The 18,680-nt window shown below is 38.7% G+C and overlaps 1 protein-coding gene across 3 annotated transcripts in view; it reads right to left on the reverse strand.

Moving 5' to 3' along the window:
* Positions 1-18,680, reverse strand: part of LOC134801441 (talin-1-like) — an 86,255-nt gene that overhangs the window by 57,512 nt on the left and 10,063 nt on the right. For all 3 annotated transcript variants that reach the window (XM_063774003.1, XM_063774001.1, XM_063774002.1), the window contains 19 exons: positions 15,778-15,859; positions 13,906-14,074; positions 12,898-13,073; positions 12,017-12,172; positions 10,959-11,050; positions 10,470-10,558; positions 6,826-6,925; positions 6,592-6,669; positions 6,210-6,316; positions 5,511-5,615; positions 5,170-5,292; positions 4,776-4,890; positions 4,524-4,601; positions 3,308-3,429; positions 3,046-3,138; positions 2,609-2,767; positions 1,899-2,103; positions 1,494-1,564; positions 904-1,024 (listed from right to left, as the gene is read on the reverse strand). In XM_063774003.1, the coding sequence (XP_063630073.1) occupies positions 904-1,024; positions 1,494-1,564; positions 1,899-2,103; positions 2,609-2,767; positions 3,046-3,138; positions 3,308-3,429; positions 4,524-4,601; positions 4,776-4,890; positions 5,170-5,292; positions 5,511-5,615; positions 6,210-6,316; positions 6,592-6,669; positions 6,826-6,925; positions 10,470-10,558; positions 10,959-11,050; positions 12,017-12,172; positions 12,898-13,073; positions 13,906-14,074; positions 15,778-15,859 (2,241 nt within the window). The remainder of the gene's footprint in view (positions 1-903; positions 1,025-1,493; positions 1,565-1,898; positions 2,104-2,608; positions 2,768-3,045; positions 3,139-3,307; positions 3,430-4,523; positions 4,602-4,775; positions 4,891-5,169; positions 5,293-5,510; positions 5,616-6,209; positions 6,317-6,591; positions 6,670-6,825; positions 6,926-10,469; positions 10,559-10,958; positions 11,051-12,016; positions 12,173-12,897; positions 13,074-13,905; positions 14,075-15,777; positions 15,860-18,680) is intronic.

Genomic DNA, 18,680 nt, shown 5'->3' on the forward strand with positions numbered 1-18,680 from the left:
AAGCTTGAGACTTTTAGCTTTGTACATATCTCCAGCAATGGAGTTTTTTTATTTTTAGGGTTCCGTACCCAAAGGGTAAAACGGGACCCTATTACTAAGACTTCGCTGTCCGTCCGTCCGTCCGTCCGTCCGTCCGTCTGTCACCAGGCTGTATCTCACGAACCGTGATAGCTAGACAGTTGAAATTTTCACAGATGATGTATTTCTGTTGCCGCTATAACAACAAATACTAAAAACAGAATAAAATAAAGATTTAAATGGGGCTCCCATACAACAAACGTGATTTTTGACCAAAGTTAAGCAACGTCGGGAGTGGTCAGTATTTGGATGGGTGACCGTTTTTTTTTGCTTTTTTTTTTGCATTATGGTACGGAACCCTACGTGCGCGAGTCCGACTCGCACTTGCCCGGTTTTTATCATTACAATAACCTACAACGTGGTCCTTCTGGATTAAAAAAAGGTATAGAGAAACATAACAAAACTTCCGTGGGACACAGACATTAAATATATTAAAAACGGGTCACTCACGTATTTTAAGTCGAAAAACGCTCCGCCGGCCCGTCACTGTAACCGCAAGCTCCTGATGACACTACTCGGTACGGAGTGAAACATGTCGAGCGTTTTTCGACTTAAAATACGTGAGTGACCCGTTTTTAATATATTTAATATGTAAAGAGAAACACTTCTAGAGAATCCTTATACGGATTCTCTTGCCCTGAGTGACTGTTTTTCTTACCCTATATGATCTTATTTAATTGGATATAGTTTGTCAAAGGACTGTCTCATTTCAAACATAGACAACGACAATCACACTATCTTTGTCTTACACTAGTACTAGCACCCTAAAGAAAAGGATGAGTATAATTTTTTGCTGATAAATTTGGTTTGACCAACTATACCTACCGCGTGCATATGTAGAGTTTATCAGTCCAGCAATAGCGGCGTTCAGTTCAGCAAGTTTCTTCGCCAGCGATTCTTTGAGCTGCTTCTCTTCGGCTGGCGTCAAAGCCTTTGATGTCAAGGGCTGCAGAAATAAGTACAATTTATAAGTCCGACAACCCCCGACTAATTTCAGTAAAACATTTATTTTTTTCAATTTGTCATATTTTCAGCCTCCATTGACTTGCTTGATAATATAATTGTTACCGGACAACGGAAACTGTTTTAAGGATGACTCACGTCACGCTAGACCGAACCTAGCCCGGGCCGAGACGTCCGACACGTCATTTTCTATGACGGCTGATCGGTGATCACGTGGTGCTTTCCATAGAAAACGAAGTTCCGGAAGCTCCGGCCCAGCCCCGGCCCGGTCTAGCGTGAGTCATCCTTTATTTTTGATTTGCTGCCAGATTTGAGCAAGATAACTGCCAGCCTTTGCACGGCCTAATTAACCCACAGATTGTTGAGCCCTAATTTAAACTGATAAGCAAAATAAGTAACAAAAAAATGCACGTCAAATATTCTTTTGAAGAAAATCATTATTAAGTACTTACCTGTTTTATAGTATCCTGAACACGTGAAACAGCTCCTTGAAGATCTCTCCTCTTGTTTTCGAAAGTGTTTTCTGTTAAAGATGGATGGATTTTAAAAATAAAGGTATAAATGGTGAGATAAGTACTTGCCGCTTTGTGACACAGGATAGTCGTTTTACCAACTGAGCTTTTGAAGCGTAGATACTTTTACGGCGAATATTTCATTTCTAGGTTTAGGCATGATTAAGGTTCGTCCCTTTTGTTTTACTACTTTTAAACCGCATTAACTGTAGGGCAGCCCAGGAGGTTTTGTAAATGGTTCGCGAAAGAGATAAACAACAATTTAAAAACCTAAATTTAAAACCTTAAAATTAAGAAAGTACCCAGTCCTTACTTGCTCACAAGTTGAAAAGATTATAAACTTACCATCCAACTGACTCCTAAGTTTATCCAAAGCCTTTCTAAGTTCAGCATTCTGATTCCTAATGGCATCTGCTCGCTTCTGGCCTTCTGGGTGATCAAGCAAGGATTTGTAGGAAGCATCAAGAAGTTTCTCTGAGGATGATAGGTCTTCGAGGGTTGCTAATAGGGCGCTGCGGCAGTACGGCTCGTGGATTGATGAAGCTGTGAGCTGCAGAAATAGATTGGTTGATATTGATATAATTAACTAACTTAATGGTATAGCGATAGGTATATTCCTCGAGGTATATTATAGCTGTAGTATGAGCATGTACAGTAAAAGTCCATAAGTATTAGTCATAACTGCTGTTTTGTTAACTGATTCTACTGATTTTAAACGTTTAGCCTTACATAATCTTAGATGCAGTTGTGACCTTACATTCCTCGGTTTAAAAAATACTAATTCAATTTTACGCTCTGACATGGGCTCTACTCCTGACAGCTTCAAATATTTTATAGACTTCAAACTACAAATTACACCCTTCACAATTCTTTGGACTTTAGTCAAGCGAAAGGTAAAGGGAAAGGGGAAACTGGGAAAGGTAAAATTTGACTATGTATTGTATAGTTATGATTCATGTTTTATTTGGCTGAAATGGAATATTGGTAAGACGGTGAGGTACATAAGATGATAAAGATAATTTAGGACTAGTTCTATATTATAGTTACATTCATACCTCAGCACAAGATGTTAAGGCGGCGACAGCGTTGACACACTTGTGGGCAGCGTTGATGACCTTCGCCGACATGGGGTCGTTGACCTCGCCAGCGACCTGGTTCAACGAGGCTACCAGCAGGCGGGTTTTGTCGTCTATTTCTTTGGATAAGTCTTTAATCTGAAGAAATAAAGTTTGTTAGAGCCCGTCTAAGCTAACTCTGCACTGACTTTGATAGACCAAAGTGGAAAAATGCCAACGCTCTGCATTCTGGACCCTCGTTAATATACATGTATACAAAATACTTTTTACTGGAAAATTTAGCCCAGGGATCTAAACTTAGAAGTTAAATTGTTAAATGTGATCGATTTAGATTGGACAACTCAAGATCGTATGTAGTTGCGAATTTAGACCTTAATTTCTAACGTTTTAATGAAGACAAAATCTATTCTACGTACCTCACTTTCCTTGTCCGGTGCATTTCCGTGTCCAAAAATAAATTGCAATCTACGGGACTTTTTAGCGAAATTGTCAGTTACATCATGCATTTTCTGTAAAAAAAGGTGTCACTCTATTTATTTAACCTTTATTTGCACAAAGTAAAAACCTTGCAGTCAACCTAAGTATAAATACTAGTCAACCTAAGGCTTTAGTGCACAAATTATCTTACTTATAACCTTTGCACGCATATGATAACTCGACCTTTTCTTCTTCTATTACCTGCAAATCATCACAGCCAACGTTCTCAGCCATCATTGCAGTAGCATCCAGTAGTTCTTGCATTTCTTTAAGCAGGCCACTTCTGTCCTTGCCATCTTTTACAGAGCCAAGTATCTGGGCGTCTGCAAAAAATAGCCATTAATATAATTTTCATCGTAGGTTGTACATGATTATTATTAATCATTGACCGTAAAAGGCATATATTGCTTAAAGTGTGTACTTTGAACAGCAGCAGCATCATCATCATCATCATCATCATCATCATCATCATCATCATCATCATCATCATCATCATCATCATCATCATCATCAACATCAACATGCTGAGATGGGGCCATTTCGTGACACTTTATTTTCACTATGTTCTTTTATGTATGTCTAATGTTTGTTTGTGTCATGTGTGTTTACGAATAAAAACTATTCTTTTTTTTTTTTGTTTGCCTGATTAAGTGTCCCACTGCTGGGCAAAGGCCTCCCCTCGCTCCCTCCACTCAACCCTGTCTTTTGTAGTTTCCCGCCAATCCAGACAAAATACGTCCAAGTCGTCCCGCCATCTCCTTTTCGGTCTGCCTGCACTCCGGCTAGCACCATCTATGGTGTTCCGTGGGTCCCACTCCGTAACCATTTTGGCCCACCTTTCAGGGTGCATGCGGCAGACATGTCCAGCCCAGTCCCACTTAAGCTTAGCGGTCTTGACACCTACATCTACAACTCTAGTTCTGAAGCGCAGTTCCGTGTTTCTGATTCTATCAGTCCTGCGAACACCCAGTATACTGCGCTCCATCGCTCGCTGGCAAACCTTGAGTTTGGACTTCAAAGCCTCAGTCAATGACCATGTCTGAGCACCATAGGTTAGGATAGGCAGGATACACATGTCGATGAGTTTGGAGCTGGAGCTGGAGACACAGGGGAAGGTCACCCTTCAATAGCGCCTTCATGGACCAGAAGCTCTTCCAGGCGTTATCGATACGTCTATTGACTTCTATGGTTTGCCTGTTTTCGAAGGAAGCTATCTGGCCCAAGTAAATGTACTCATCAACATACTGTATATCCTGCCCATCTACCGTGACCCTATGTTTTGCTCTGTTGGTCATCAACTTGGTCTTCGCTCTGTTCATTGTGAGTCACTAAAAACTATTCTATTATTATTTATTATAATTAATTCTAACCTTCCAGATTCGACTCAACGTAAAGTAGTTTAATAATACATAATTACCTTTGGCTAATTTTGGTACAAGTTCTTTTATAGTGTTCATCGCGCTGACAGCAGCTCCGTAGTCTATATTCTTCGGATCTGAAAAATAAAAAAAACTTCGTTTTTTTGGCCCTTTTGCACAAATAAGAATAATATCTAAAGAAATAAACAACAAGAGCATTCTAGGTATGTAGAAAGAGATATTTAAATGCCTTATTTTTCTTTTCTTATACTTGAGCCAGCATTTTACAGGAAGTTTAGTATATTTCTCACCAGCATGTGCAGCCGCTAGCCTAGCTATAGCCGCGTTGAGTCTGGCCAGCCGGTCGCGCGCTGAACGTTCGAGGTCCTCTACTTCTTTAGGACTTAACGCTGGTCCGTCATATTTCTGAAATCATATTATCATTCTTCTATAAATAGCTTTTGTTCCTGATTAAATACTATAAGCAATCAATGTGTGCCATATACCAAAAGTATAGGAAGAAATGGGGTCTCAAAATAGAACCCTGCGGGACTCCAACCTTTACAGTCTTACCACTAGACTTAGTTCTACTAACGACCACTTTACGAGTTCTTTGCTTTAAGACTGAACAAGTTTAACTACTACTAAGACAGGCCGTAGTGCTTCAGTTCACTTTATTCGGTATTTTTCTAATTCAACATTTACCTGCGTCAAGACATCTCTTGCATCATCTATAGCGTGGTTCGCGGCGCCTACGCAGTTGATAAATGAGGCACGCTGTAGTGTCGCTTGCGTCTTCTCGTCTTCTATGAAGCTCTGGCGTGAATTCTAGAACAAAATTGGACATCTTTCGTAAGAAAAAAGAAGAAGCAACAAATTTAACATCTCGCTTTCCACCACCGCGAAATCTGGCCAGCAAAGAGAATCATAGGCTGATTTTGAACGCATTGGGCAGGGGAATTAATGTAACTATTTTTTTTTGAGTAAGAGATAATGTACTTAGGTTTGAATTCTTACACCACTCATGTGACTGTGTGTATGCTTACCCTGACCAGTTGGCTACGTTTCTTTACAGTGCTATCAAGAGCGAAGTACATCTGGGTGGTGAGATCTGCTATTCTCATTGCAGCTTCTTGAGCATCCTGAGGATTCTGAAAAATAAAACAAAGGAACAGTGTAAGTATACCTACATACTCGTATTTGTATTGGCTTAGCTATGTAATGACATTGAGATATACTTGATGAATTTTCATTTGTATTAAAGATAAAAGATTTTTTTCTAAGGAATTAATTTTATTATAATTATTATAAACTTTTATTTAACGCATTCACTGCCAGGGGGCGTGATCTAGGAACAAACTTGTATGACGGTGGACGCACATGTGCGTCGGGGGCAGTGAATGTGTTAAACGGGCACCGGGCATATTCTGAAAAATACATTTGTCGATAGAAATATGGTTGTCATGTTGTACCTATCTTCATATTATACGTAAGTTAAGAAATCGACAACGCACTTGTGACACCTCCGTATGTAGTTTCTAGCGTATATAACCAAACCATACGTTTCATTGCAATGATTCTGCCGGCCTAGCCAAGGTGACAATCACTATCGTTTCGACAACGAAACTCTTTGTCTCTCTATCACTCTTCCTTATAAATGCGACAGTGACAGTTGCGTTTCGATCGCTACGTTAGCGATTGGCAGGTTGGCTACGCGGCCTGGTATAGAAAAGGTTGAAACTTACCATGAAACCATTAAGTTGGTTGACATTGTCGCTCAGTTCGTTCAGCTCGAACGTGAGTTTCTTTTTGGCGGCTTCGTCTGTTTGCTGGTCTATGCAGTGTTTCACACCTGATAAATAAAAAATTACATTTAATTCTTCTAATCGTATCTGTATCTAGTAGTGTACAAGAGGAAAAGAGTTGGACTTAAGATACTTCCCTGGAGTACTCAATAGCAAATAGTCTATGCCTAGCGTTTGAAAATTTCAAGGGATACATTGACACCTACTGGTCTCATAATTGCTTGAATAGAGGTTTTGACAGCTTTGTCAGTAGTATCGAAACATTGAGTTTTGAGCTGATATTTATTGACATCATATAATCTTAGATTGAATATTTTCTTACCTGCAACTACGGTAGGATAGTCTCTGACGATGTCTTCTACTATTCGTTTTGCAGCTTCTATATTGGCCTGATTTGGATCTGCGAAAAAATAAGCGTAATTGTACGGTGAATTTTACAAAACAACGCATTTGTATTTTTTGGGGATAAAAATGAGAGTTAACTGAAAAAGATTATTATTACAGGGTTCAACAAAGACAGTTCTCTAGAAGATTAACTAATTACTAATACAGTTACCATTGAGAAGAGTCACAATCTTGACTGCGTTTGCGTTTAGGTCGTTCAATTTCCTCCCCGTGTCGATCGACATCTCTCCTCGCATAGTTACACCGGTGAGCTGGAAACAAAATACTGCTTTTAATCCATTACATTGGCGAAGTGTGAGGAATATGATGATGTGCTTGGGGTGGGGCAGGTGTGAGATCTGATGGTCGAACGTGAAGAGGTTCGCATTCTCCAACGTGTAAGTCCACATGACATGTATTTTAGTATTTTAGTATTTATTTTTATTCATAAACAATACAGGATTGTGTTTGAAAATGCATTTTACACATACACTTAAAACTAAACAAAAACAAGTAAATCAACACTTGAGACTAAACAATATCGAACACTTCATCTACAGTAATTACAGATTACAGATTAATAGAATGTCAGAAGAGAATGTCAAAGAGTACAGTAATATGTCAGAGTCAAAATTACACGTAAGTACAGTATCGATGTCAACTAAGTATTCTTATTACAGATCATACATTTTAATCTAAAGCATTTGCAAAATATTCTTTAATAGAATAATAAGGTTTATTTATAAAGTAGTCTTTTAATTTAATTTCAAATGTCCTTTGATCCTTACATGACTTTATATTAATGTCCAATTTATTGAATACTTTAATTGCGGTGTTGTGTAAACTTTTATCAAAATGTTGAAAATTACTTTTAGTGGTCAAAAATTCATTCTTAGTTCTCAAGTTTCTGGAGGTATTTTGTCTACTTAGTTGGAATCGGTCTTTGTTTTTGAAAACGTATATACAAATACAGTAAAGATAAAGAGATATCACAGTTAATATTTTGTGCTCTATAAACAAATCTCTATGAGTAGCAGGCACACGTTTACACCCTGCAAGATATCGCAGAGCTTTTTTCTGTTTAAGGAGCACTGCATTTATATTTACACTATTTCCCCAGACTTCAATACAATACTTCATCACACTCTCAAAATAAGCAAAGTATACTGTTCTTAGTGTCTCCCTGTCTGCTGTACTAGAAAGGGTTTTTAACGCATAGCAGGCACTACTAAGCTTGTTTGTGACTTGTTCTACTTGCTTGTGCCATCTTAAAAATGAATCCAGCTCTACGCCTAAGAATTTTATACAATCGGATTTGACGATAGGTATATTGCAGACAGGGTCAGGGCTATTGAAACCACGGCGAAAGGTCATATAAAAACTCTTGGTAGAATTAATTCTTAAGCCATTTGATAAAAACCAGGTACATAATTTAGACCAACAGTCTTGCATTTTTGAATTGAAATCCATTTCTGTATTAGCTTTTATGACAATACTGGTATCATCGGCATAGAGATACGGCGTTCCACCAGTTAGATATTGTGGTAAATCATTGATAAATATAATGAAAAGCAGTGGGCCCAGCACAGAACCTTGTGGAACGCCGTATCTTATGACCCTTTCTCTCGAATGAATTGCATCTTCAGTTCCTCCAATCTCAACATATTGAGATCTCTCGCTCAGATATGACTTTAGCAGATTCCAGGCAGTTCCACGTACGCCATAGTACTCCAATTTGCTGAGGAGTATTCCATGATCAACGCAATCGAAAGCCTTGGTTAGATCACAAAACACTCCCCCACAAAAGAGCCCGTCATTGAGACATAACATAACTTCAGTCACTAAGTCAATTACAGCAGTAGAGGTATTCTGGTTACTTCTGAATCCGTACTGATGTCGAGAAAAAAGGTCATTTTTAATAAAGTGCTTTTCCAACCTGGTGTACAAACACTTTTCAAAGATTTTTGATAGAATTGACAGTATTGATATGGGACGATAGTTATTTATGTCTAACGTGCATCCTTTTTTATGTACAGCAATAACTTTTGCACGCTTGAGGAGAAGCGGAAAGGTACCTTCCAGTATACAGTCATTAAAAATAATACAAAGTGGTATACCACAAAGTATATTAATATATTTTTTTATCATTTCTGTAGATAATTCGTCATGCCCACGAGAATGACTGTTTTTAAGACCCATTACTACACGTATAATCTCAGGTTCAATTATAGGATCGAGGAATATTGTATTGATATTTTTCTTCCCGAACATTTTTTTTAAGAAACTCTGAAAAGTTGTGGTGCTATTATCAATACAGCTTCTTCCTACTTCGACAAAAAAGTCATTAAAAGTGTTGGCTATGATATTTTGATCTTCGGTAAGAGTGCCATTTATTTTTAATTTTAACTTATTGTTTTTTCTACATTTGACGTTCCTACCCGTGCTTTCATTAACTATTTTCCAAACTGCACGAGATTTATTTTTAGTTTGACGTGTGACGGCACAATATGAAGACAAATTACATGTGGTCGCTATCCACAGCATTAAGGGAACCAGAAAGAAGAAGGATGAGGAACATACTTAATTTTGCCCAAGGTATGAGACCTGACTAAATTATTCTCAAATAATAAAATCTGGGACAAGAGAAGATGCTACTCACATTATGATGGAATGTATCCGAAACGAAGCAGAAAGGCAAGCCTTTGTAATTAAACATAAAGTTAACCTATTGAATGTGGGTACACGTAACGATATTTTAGCACACCCTTTGTCAAAAGCAGCTAAAGATTTATATAAATTAGTTAATTTTGGAATTAAGCGACGGTAAATTTGTAATTTTGATTTGTAACAATGGGAGTGACATCATCAAATATGATAAAACCCTTTTATTAAATAAAGATTAAAAAAAAATAAAAAAAAATAATAATAAAATCGACCACTATCTGGCCCCAATTTCACATCGGTGACAGGTGCGACGAATTGTAAAATCACTGTTGCTGACGTCACAGGCATCCATGGGCTACGATTACCACTTACCATCGGGCGGGCTGTACTCCTGTTTGCCACCATCATTGTATTATTTAAAAAAACTTTATTATATCGGATAAAAACAGATATTTCTCTTGCGAGGTTTCTGACAATTGTCAAAGATTTAGAAGAATTGTAGGTAATTCTTGACAGGTAATGAGTTATATGTCGGAATTTCGTGACAATTGTAGTGTTTCTTGTGACAATTGTCAGAAACCTCGCAGGAGAAATATCTGTTTTTATCCGATATAATAAAGTTTTTTTTAATAATACAATGATGGTGGCAAACAGGAATACGGCCCGCCCGATGGTAAGCGGTAACCGTAGCCCATGGATGCCTGTGACGTCAGCAACAGTGATTTTACAATTCGTCGCACCTGTCACGTTGGTGAAACAGGGGCCTGGCCGCTTACTGGAGGGTAACGTCGAGTTAACTTTTTAGAGCCACTCCACACTAGCGTCTCCGAGCGTCGGCATCTAGTCAACTCTATTACGAGTGCTGCTCGACGCACCGTTGGCGTAACTGCGCAACGACACCATTTTCCATAGCGCTGACTAGACGCGACGCTCAAAAGACGCTAGTGTGGAGTCTTTCTAAGGCCACTCCACACTAGCGTCTATAAAAAAGTTGTTTAGAGACGCTTCCAGATTTGACTAGACGTCACTGCTAGAACCTTTTAATATTTGTAAGTCTACCTGTACAGTATATTATTATGTTACTAATTTCTCCAGTAAATCTGTTTCACTTGTGCTGGACTTCTCATGAACAGAGAAAAAAAGTAAACCCACCTTTGCAGTCTGTTCGTTTGTTTGTTTATTTTTTACGATTAGTGAATGCGCGGTAAGGATCTGCGCCCCGATAGCTTGTGCTTTTGAACCTGAAAACAAAGAAAAAAACGTATTCGGTTATAATAATAATAACTAAGGACTAACAATAACTGACAATAAGTGACTTCTGGATGAGACTAAACCAAGACCGGGATACTCGTAAGTTGCGTACACGAAGAGAGGCCTATGCTCAGCAGTGGGCGACTGAAGGCTAAAATGATGATGAACCAATGAATCGTAAATGAAAAATCATTCTCCCTAATTTCATAGCTAAAGAAGAAGACGCTGGCCATACACTTTGTGGTAACTGAATTCTCAAACGTCACCTTTTGACAACCAGAATAAAGCCATCATTAGCTGCCAAATTAGAAGCAAGAATTTGTTCTAGACTGTACAATCAATAAACCTTTGCTAAAAATTAATCGATGAATTCAGTTATAAGAATATTACCTGGTTCTGCCGTAATAATTTTACTGGGTCCAACAAATGAAGTCTCCACGGTCTTTTGTGCTGAGTGTGAAACCACCTCCATCGTGGAGCCTCTGTAAAAAGATATCAGAGTGAAATCTTGTAATGTAGTATAATTAAAGCATTGCTTCTTTAGTCTCCTAGAAACTCTACAATCTCTACATGATTCTGGGGAAACTTTTTATAGTCTGCTATCCATTCCAAGCCCAATTTTTACTGTTGTTCTATAAAAGCCGTCTAATAGTTATTTTCGTTGTCTTCCTATGGGTCATGAGCTCAGAACTAGAGATGCAACGGATAGTTGTTTGGCCGGATACCGGATACCGGATATTCGGCCTGATCATCGGCCGGATATCCGGTATCCGGCCGCCGAATATTCGGCCGGCGAAATTATACCTACATTTCGGTTTCTCAGGTGCGCATTGTGCAGACTTTGATCTGTTTCGTAGTGAAAGTTCGCGTGGACTCATTTCTAGGTTCGAAAATGAGTGCGGAATGTTTAAAATGTTTTAAAATAATAAACGAGTACGATTATGACCGTCACTGTTCTTAAATCCAATTTGTTGGCTCCAAAATCAAGCAAAATTACTATCCGGTATCCGGCCGGATAGTAGGTCACTATCCGGTATCCGGCCGGATAGTAAAAAGAGGGCCGGATAGGCCGGATACCGGATAGTAACCGGATATCCGGTGCATCTCTACTCAGAACACGTCTCTATCCCCAACGCTGCTTAGCGTCACATTATCTCATCATAAAAATCATCAAGAAAATTGTCATGAATAAAAAATATTTTACATGTATCTTTTATCTTATCTTTATCTAAATGGCGTTCAGTTCTTTCCTGACAGAGTGCGGCCATGTATTGAGTGACCAGATGTACAGTCAGCAATACTGTGTATATTAGCTTAGCACCCCTGCATACATTTTTATATGCAGGTGTGCTAAAGTGAATAGTTTTCATGACTGTAGGTAGGTACCTATAAGTTGCCTACTAATCTAACGATCAATGACAAAGGTGAGAGATGAATAAATTACTTACTTCCCGCTCTCCACAGTGGCCTGGTATATGATGCCTCCTTCAGTCCCGGAGTTGTTGAAGGCACCCTCCATTCTCTTGCGGATCAGATCGATGTAGCCCTGAAGAATGTCTCTGATGCGGTACGCGTCGTTTGTCTTTACGCAGTATTCCTTTTCACTGAAAGAAAAATATTAGGTATATTTAATTGTAGTGTTAAATTTTAAATAAAATATTACAATGTCCTCCATTTAAGATTTGTTTGTATGAGTAACTCATATTTCAAAATTGATGAGTGTCATACATCAGTCGAGGTGAGATGCTTGCATAGATCGATTCGCACCCCCGAAAACCTAAAAAAGGACTACCATCTAATAAAGACTAACAGACAGACTAAGAAACACTAGCCTCCCAGAAGCATTTAGACCATTGAATCATATGGAATAAAACTATTGAAACGGATTATATCGCGTATATTGAATTCATACTACATCCCGTGTCACCCGTTGACCACGAACGCTGTAAAGGGTTCGAAACGTCGGGATGTAGTATGAATTCAATATATATACGCGATATAATCCGTTTCAATAGTTTTATTTCATGAGCAACTATCGCGGTAACAAGACAATATTATGAATCATATGGAATCAAGAAAGAGACTAAAGGGGCCCACTGATTAAGAGTCCGCCGGACGGTATCGGATCGGCCTGTCAGTTGTTCGGAACTGTCAAAATTTTGTTCTAACTGACAGGCCGATACCGTCCGGCGGACTGTTAATCAGTGGGCCCCTTAACATAGACGATTTTGGTATTTCGATGCTCGTGGTTGCCACACGGCTCCATTTAGCCAAATGAATCATATTATAACCGTCTTCTATCGTTATCTAGTAACCCCTGTGCTTTTACCTGTAATCTCCAAAGTTCAGTGTGAACATCTCCCCTTTCCCGGCCTTGTAGGTCTTGACCTGTGTGAGAGGCCAGACTTGGAGTACTTCCTTGGTGGTCTCATCCAGCCTCAGGATCGAGGAGGCGTTGATGCCGAGCAGACGGGGCACCAGCTTCTTCTTGCCTTTTTGCATCTCCTGTATAATAAGGAAAGCATGGGAATTGTGTGACATGGAAAGTCTAAAAAAACCAAGTGCGATTCGGACTCGCGTTCCAAGGGCGTACATTACCCAATTTTTAACAATGTATTTTTTATGTGGAACGTGAAAGAAATCTCTTTAAAAATACGTAGGGGTCGGATCAAAAACTAAGTAATTAAGTCCGAATCACGCTCGACGGCACATTTCTAATAGGTTTTCCTGTCATCTATAGGTTAAGAAATATTTTGTGTATTTTTGTAAAAATTTTAGACCCAGTCGTTTTGGAGAAAAAAGTTGGGGGGGGGGGGGGATGGTCGGACAGACAGACAGACAACTCACGAGTGATCCTATAAAAGGGTTCATTTTTTTCGTTTTGAGGTACGGAACCCTAAAAAGGGAAACTCTCTGTTTCTCTATCTCGCACAAGAAAACAGTTAGAAAATTATTCTGCGGAGTACAAAAATGAATTTAGTGTGGGGTAGCATGCTGATTTAAATTTAATTCCCAATACGAGACGTTAGTTTCGTTAACGTAGGCGAGTATTCATACTTTAGAGATCATATTAGGGCGTCTCGTAAAAGCAAAACAATGAAAAGTTCGGCACTCTAGTTGATAAATTTAGTAGTGAATTTTTACTCAGTAAATTTCCTATGACAAAAATAATAACAAGACACCTTTACCTAAACAAGAAAGAAAGTGACTTTATGTGGGTACTTGGGTAGGTCTTTCGAGTCTTGTAATACAGATGTTTGGCCTCCAACTGCGTGAGGCCGGAGTGCTTTTATGCTTTTAAAATGCTGTGATTGGAATTAATAATACTAAAACAAACCTTAACCAGGAAGAATGTGACTCCATATGTCGGCAGATCTCTTGCAGTCTTGGTATAGAGATGTTTGGCCTCCAACTGCGTGAGGCCGGAATGCTTTTTGTGTTCTTTGAGAACCTTCTTCTCCATGCCCCAGGAGTTGGCGTAGAACTGGGGCAGGAACTCGCTGAGACTGTGGGGATGAATATTTTATAAATAGTAAAACAATAGTAAGATCGCCTTAGGAATTAAAATAATGCAAACCTTAGGAATAATAATAAAAACATTTATTTTCAGGCAACTACTCGTATTGGCCGATTTGGCCGGGCCAATTTGGCGGTAAAAAAAAATCCCTAAAACTAGCATACATATTTTTACAAAATATATTATCTTAAAACTAAAAACACACAATTATGGCTGCGATGCAGTTCGCAACCCCGCAGTGTCAGGGAGCCGGCCGCGGAACCGCCGGAACTTGGCACCCTTCGGCCAAAACTCCTCATTGGTATAATAGCGAGTTTTGTACAGCTAAACCACTATTATATCTATCTGTGGCTAATCTGTGGAACGGACAATCGCCCGCGGTATTTCCGGGCCGATACGGCTTTCAAACCTTCAAGAAAAGAGGGTACACCCATCTAAAAATGCCGGCAACGCACGTGCAACCTCTCTGGTGTTGCATGTGTCCATGGGCTACGGTGATTGCTTACCATCAGGCTTTATCATTATAAAATTCAAAAAGTAATTGATAAACATTGATTATCGTTATGATCCTTTATTTATGGCGCATCCCGTTTGCGTTTTTGAAATAAAATGTGGTTTTCCACATTTAAGGTAAGGTAAGGTAAGGTAAGGTAAGGTGAGGTGAGGTGAGGTGAGGTGAGGTGAGGTGAGGTGAGGTGAGGTGAGGTGAGGTGAGGTGAGGTGAGGTGAGGTGAGGTGAGGTGAGGTGAGGTGAGGTGAGGTGAGGTGAGGTGAGGTGAGGTGAGGTGAGGTGAGGTGAGGTGAGGTGAGGTGAGGTGAGGTGAGGTGAGGTGAGGTGAGGTGAGGTGAGGTGAGGTGAGGTGAGGTGAGGTGAGGTGAGGTGAGGTGAGGTGAGGTGAGGTGAGGTGAGGTGAGGTGAGGTGAGGTGAGGTGAGGTGAGGTGAGGTGAGGTGAGGTGAGGTGAGGTGAGGTGAGGTGAGGTGAGGTGAGGTGAGGTGAGGTGAGGTGAGGTGAGGTGAGGTGAGGTGAGGTGAGGTGAGGTGAGGTGAGGTGAGGTGAGGTGAGGTGAGGTGAGGTGAGGTGAGGTGAGGTGAGGTGAGGTGAGGTGAGGTGAGGTGAGGTGAGGTGAGGTGAGGTGAGGTGAGGTGAGGTAAGGTAAGGTAAGGTAAGGTAAGGTAAGGTAAGGTACTATTACAAGAATTTCTGTTGGAATTTCAGATACAAAAAGGTACCTACTATTAGATGTTAGAAGAAATGAAATTATTTTCTGAAAATACTTATTTAATTTGTTTGGTTTGCACAGTCGACGTCAAAGATATGTTTACATTTTTCGCCTTAATACAAAGGAGTGAGGTGCAAATGCGTAAACATATCTTTGGCTGGAGGTCTTGGTAACTTTTTCTTAGTATATGACATTTATTTCAGTTTAAAAAGGTCCTTGTTGCACTTGAAGCATAAGGACTCTTCTATAGTGGAAAGCCACAAACAGTGAATAGATCTCGGGACGAGCTCAATTTAAAAACCTAAAGCCTATATGTGACGTTATCTATGAAAAGGGACCTTATTGTCGATGGCGCTTACGCCATTATTAACGATGCTCCGATATAAATACAATTCCGCGCGACACTGTGTGGCGTAAGCGCCATCGACAATAAGGTCCCTTTTCATAGATAATGCCCCATATATACTTACTTCTCAATAAAGCCGGCCTTGTGTTTATCTTCTTGGAAGTCCCCATATTGCACCTGGCACTGGATTCCCGCGAACTGCACCGCTGTTCAAGAAACAAATAGGTAGGTACGTAAGTAATGTAAGTATTATAATTTTTTTATGGAGCATTTTGAGCAGAACCACGGGCTGTCCTGTATAAACGAATTTTATTTCGTATATTAGAACTTTTTTTTTAAGAGCCCATCAACGTGCACACTAGCGCCACTGCTAAATAATCGTGATAGTTAAATTTAACGACAGGTATTTAAAAAAGGAAACAAAAGAAAAAGAGGTAAACCGAGAGAAAAATGGATTGACGAAATTATAAGAAAAGCCGGCAAAGACTGGATCACAAAAGCACAGGATAGACAGGCGTGGAGCAAAATGGAGGAGGCCTTTACCCGTTGAGGGGTCCATATTGAAAAACTTGCAATTAATAATTTTAATAATTTAATGTGTTAATATATTTATAAATTTAGATTTTTAATAACAGCTTTAACATAATTAGTGATAGAATAATGTAATTGATATATAGAGAATGAAACTTGATTTCTGCATGGAACTACAATTTGTATTAAGTTAATTAATCATGGTTGGACGACAATTTAATAATCAATGTATAAATTTAATAATTATGTTATGCATGTTAATTAAGTACTTCATTATGGAAATAAAGAGGCTTTATTATTATTATTATTATTTAAAAAAGGGGGCCGCTACGTACTGTATTTTTCATTTCTCTTGCTCTGAAAGAGGGTCATTGTTGTTCTATTAAAAGGTGTGCAGAAAATGATACGTTTCTGCACTAGAGCATTTTAGGTTCCAAGTACTTTCAAGTAGATTATATTAATTTTTTTACGATAGCCAATTGAAATTTGGGTATAAATAGATTTGTTATACAATTTCCCTCAAAAAATACAATAAAAATGTATACTTAGTCATGTTTTAAAAAAAAACACATTCATTTTACTTTCCTCGTATTCGAAATGAAGAGTAGAGTGTTTAACTCGGGTGAAAGGTATCATTTCAGCCTCGGACTACCTCGGAAGGAATGAGTGCCTTTCATCGTGCTTTCATCCCTTGGTTAACAATCTACTATTGCATTTAAGTACCTTTTGACCTTATATTCTATTACATCATCATCATCATTTCAGCCTATATACGTCCCACTGCTGGGCACAGGCCTCCTCTCATGCGCGAGAGGATTCTATTACATGTATTAGTAAAATGGAGACCGATTGTAATTTTAACAATTTGATTTGGGTATAAACTGGTTTTGATACGACTTTGACTATCGTCTTGGTGATTGGACTGAAGGCATACCGCGAACCACGCTCCACATGTTGCCTCCCTGTCACACTTACGTACGTAAATACAAGAGGAACAGAGAGGCCCTCTGATTGGCGCGCATCTCACGCACGACTTTCACTTAATTTCACATGCACAAATCAGCGTAAGCGATTTTCAAGGTCGTACTTACATCAAAACAATGCTTCAACATATTCTGTTTAAGGATATTTATTTGCTCAAAACAATATTTAACCACAATCAACACTAAAAACCGCCGTGTCGTCGATGTCACCGAAACAATTTAATTTTTAACTTTTAAGATTTTTATTATTGTATGTAGGTATGTTAGTTTATAAAGTAGGTACTAGGTATGTATCTATGGGCCTTATTTGCCTGATAATAAATGATATTTGATTTAATTTTTAATTTTTATAATTCATTTAAGTATATGAGAAAAATATCGGTGATTATTTAATTAGCTAAAAGTTTGCTAAACTAGTGAACACAAAAATGAAATGCGTAATCTTCGCATATTATGATAATCATCGCATCGGATGATAAATAAGCAATACCTATATAAGTATATATATATATATATATCTCGCTACGCTCGTGAATCTATTATAGAATCTTTCGCTTGCACGGGACTCAAAATAAGCACTCGAAGAAATATCAAACTTTGATCTCTTGTTGTACAAATAACTATAGAGAGATTATATGTCCGCGGCCGGCAAAACGTCCCACATATCTTTTACGAATAACTTGTCAAGATCACATAAGTACCTACCTTAATGTACCTATATAAATTATAAACTTATGCTAGGTATGTTTAGGTTTATTAGCTTATCTTGAATGTTGAAGCTAGTCATAACTAGTCACTTCTATAAATGTATTTTAGTGTGGATGCACGATGCACTAACATTTTTACAACATAAACAATCAGTATTATTTGCATTACTGTTTTAAAGAAGACTTCAGTTACACTCTACGAAGAAAGCGCGCAATGCAAAACGAATTCCACTATCGCCTGCGAAAAATACACTTCACTACTGACGCTCATCTACCTGTGCAATACCAAGATCATACTTCTAGCATCGGCATACATTGCTGGCCAAGTAGGCTAATATTGTTCGCACACTGACACAAAACACGCAATGTAAGCAATTATTAACCTTCTCGTCGCAATTAGGTTCGGGCAGTGGTTTTATTATTGGCACAGTTGACTGATCGTTAGTAAACTGTATTACAAGGAGATAAGGTCTATCAGTTTATTTTGTAGAGAAACGTTGCGAGTTTGTTTTGAATCGATCGCGTCGCTTCGGTCGCGTTCACGTGACGAGAACCGGCTCGGTGTGTGTTACGACGGCGTGTCCTCGTGACGGATATTTTAGTATAATATTAGGTATATGGAAACAGTTTGGTTACCTGTAATTTTAAGATGTAAGTAGCTTTACTAATTTAGTAGAAGTGAAACGTTATAAATAAAAAAAAACGTAGTATTTACCATTTTTATCCTAGCTTTATTTTTTTTTTGCACCTAGACAATACTAAATGTAATTATGTAGTTATGCGTGTAACATTACTCGTATCATGTA

The sequence above is a fragment of the Cydia splendana genome, chromosome 22 (genome assembly GCF_910591565.1).
Source record: "Cydia splendana chromosome 22, ilCydSple1.2, whole genome shotgun sequence".
Taxonomy (NCBI): Eukaryota; Metazoa; Arthropoda; class Insecta; order Lepidoptera; family Tortricidae; genus Cydia; species Cydia splendana.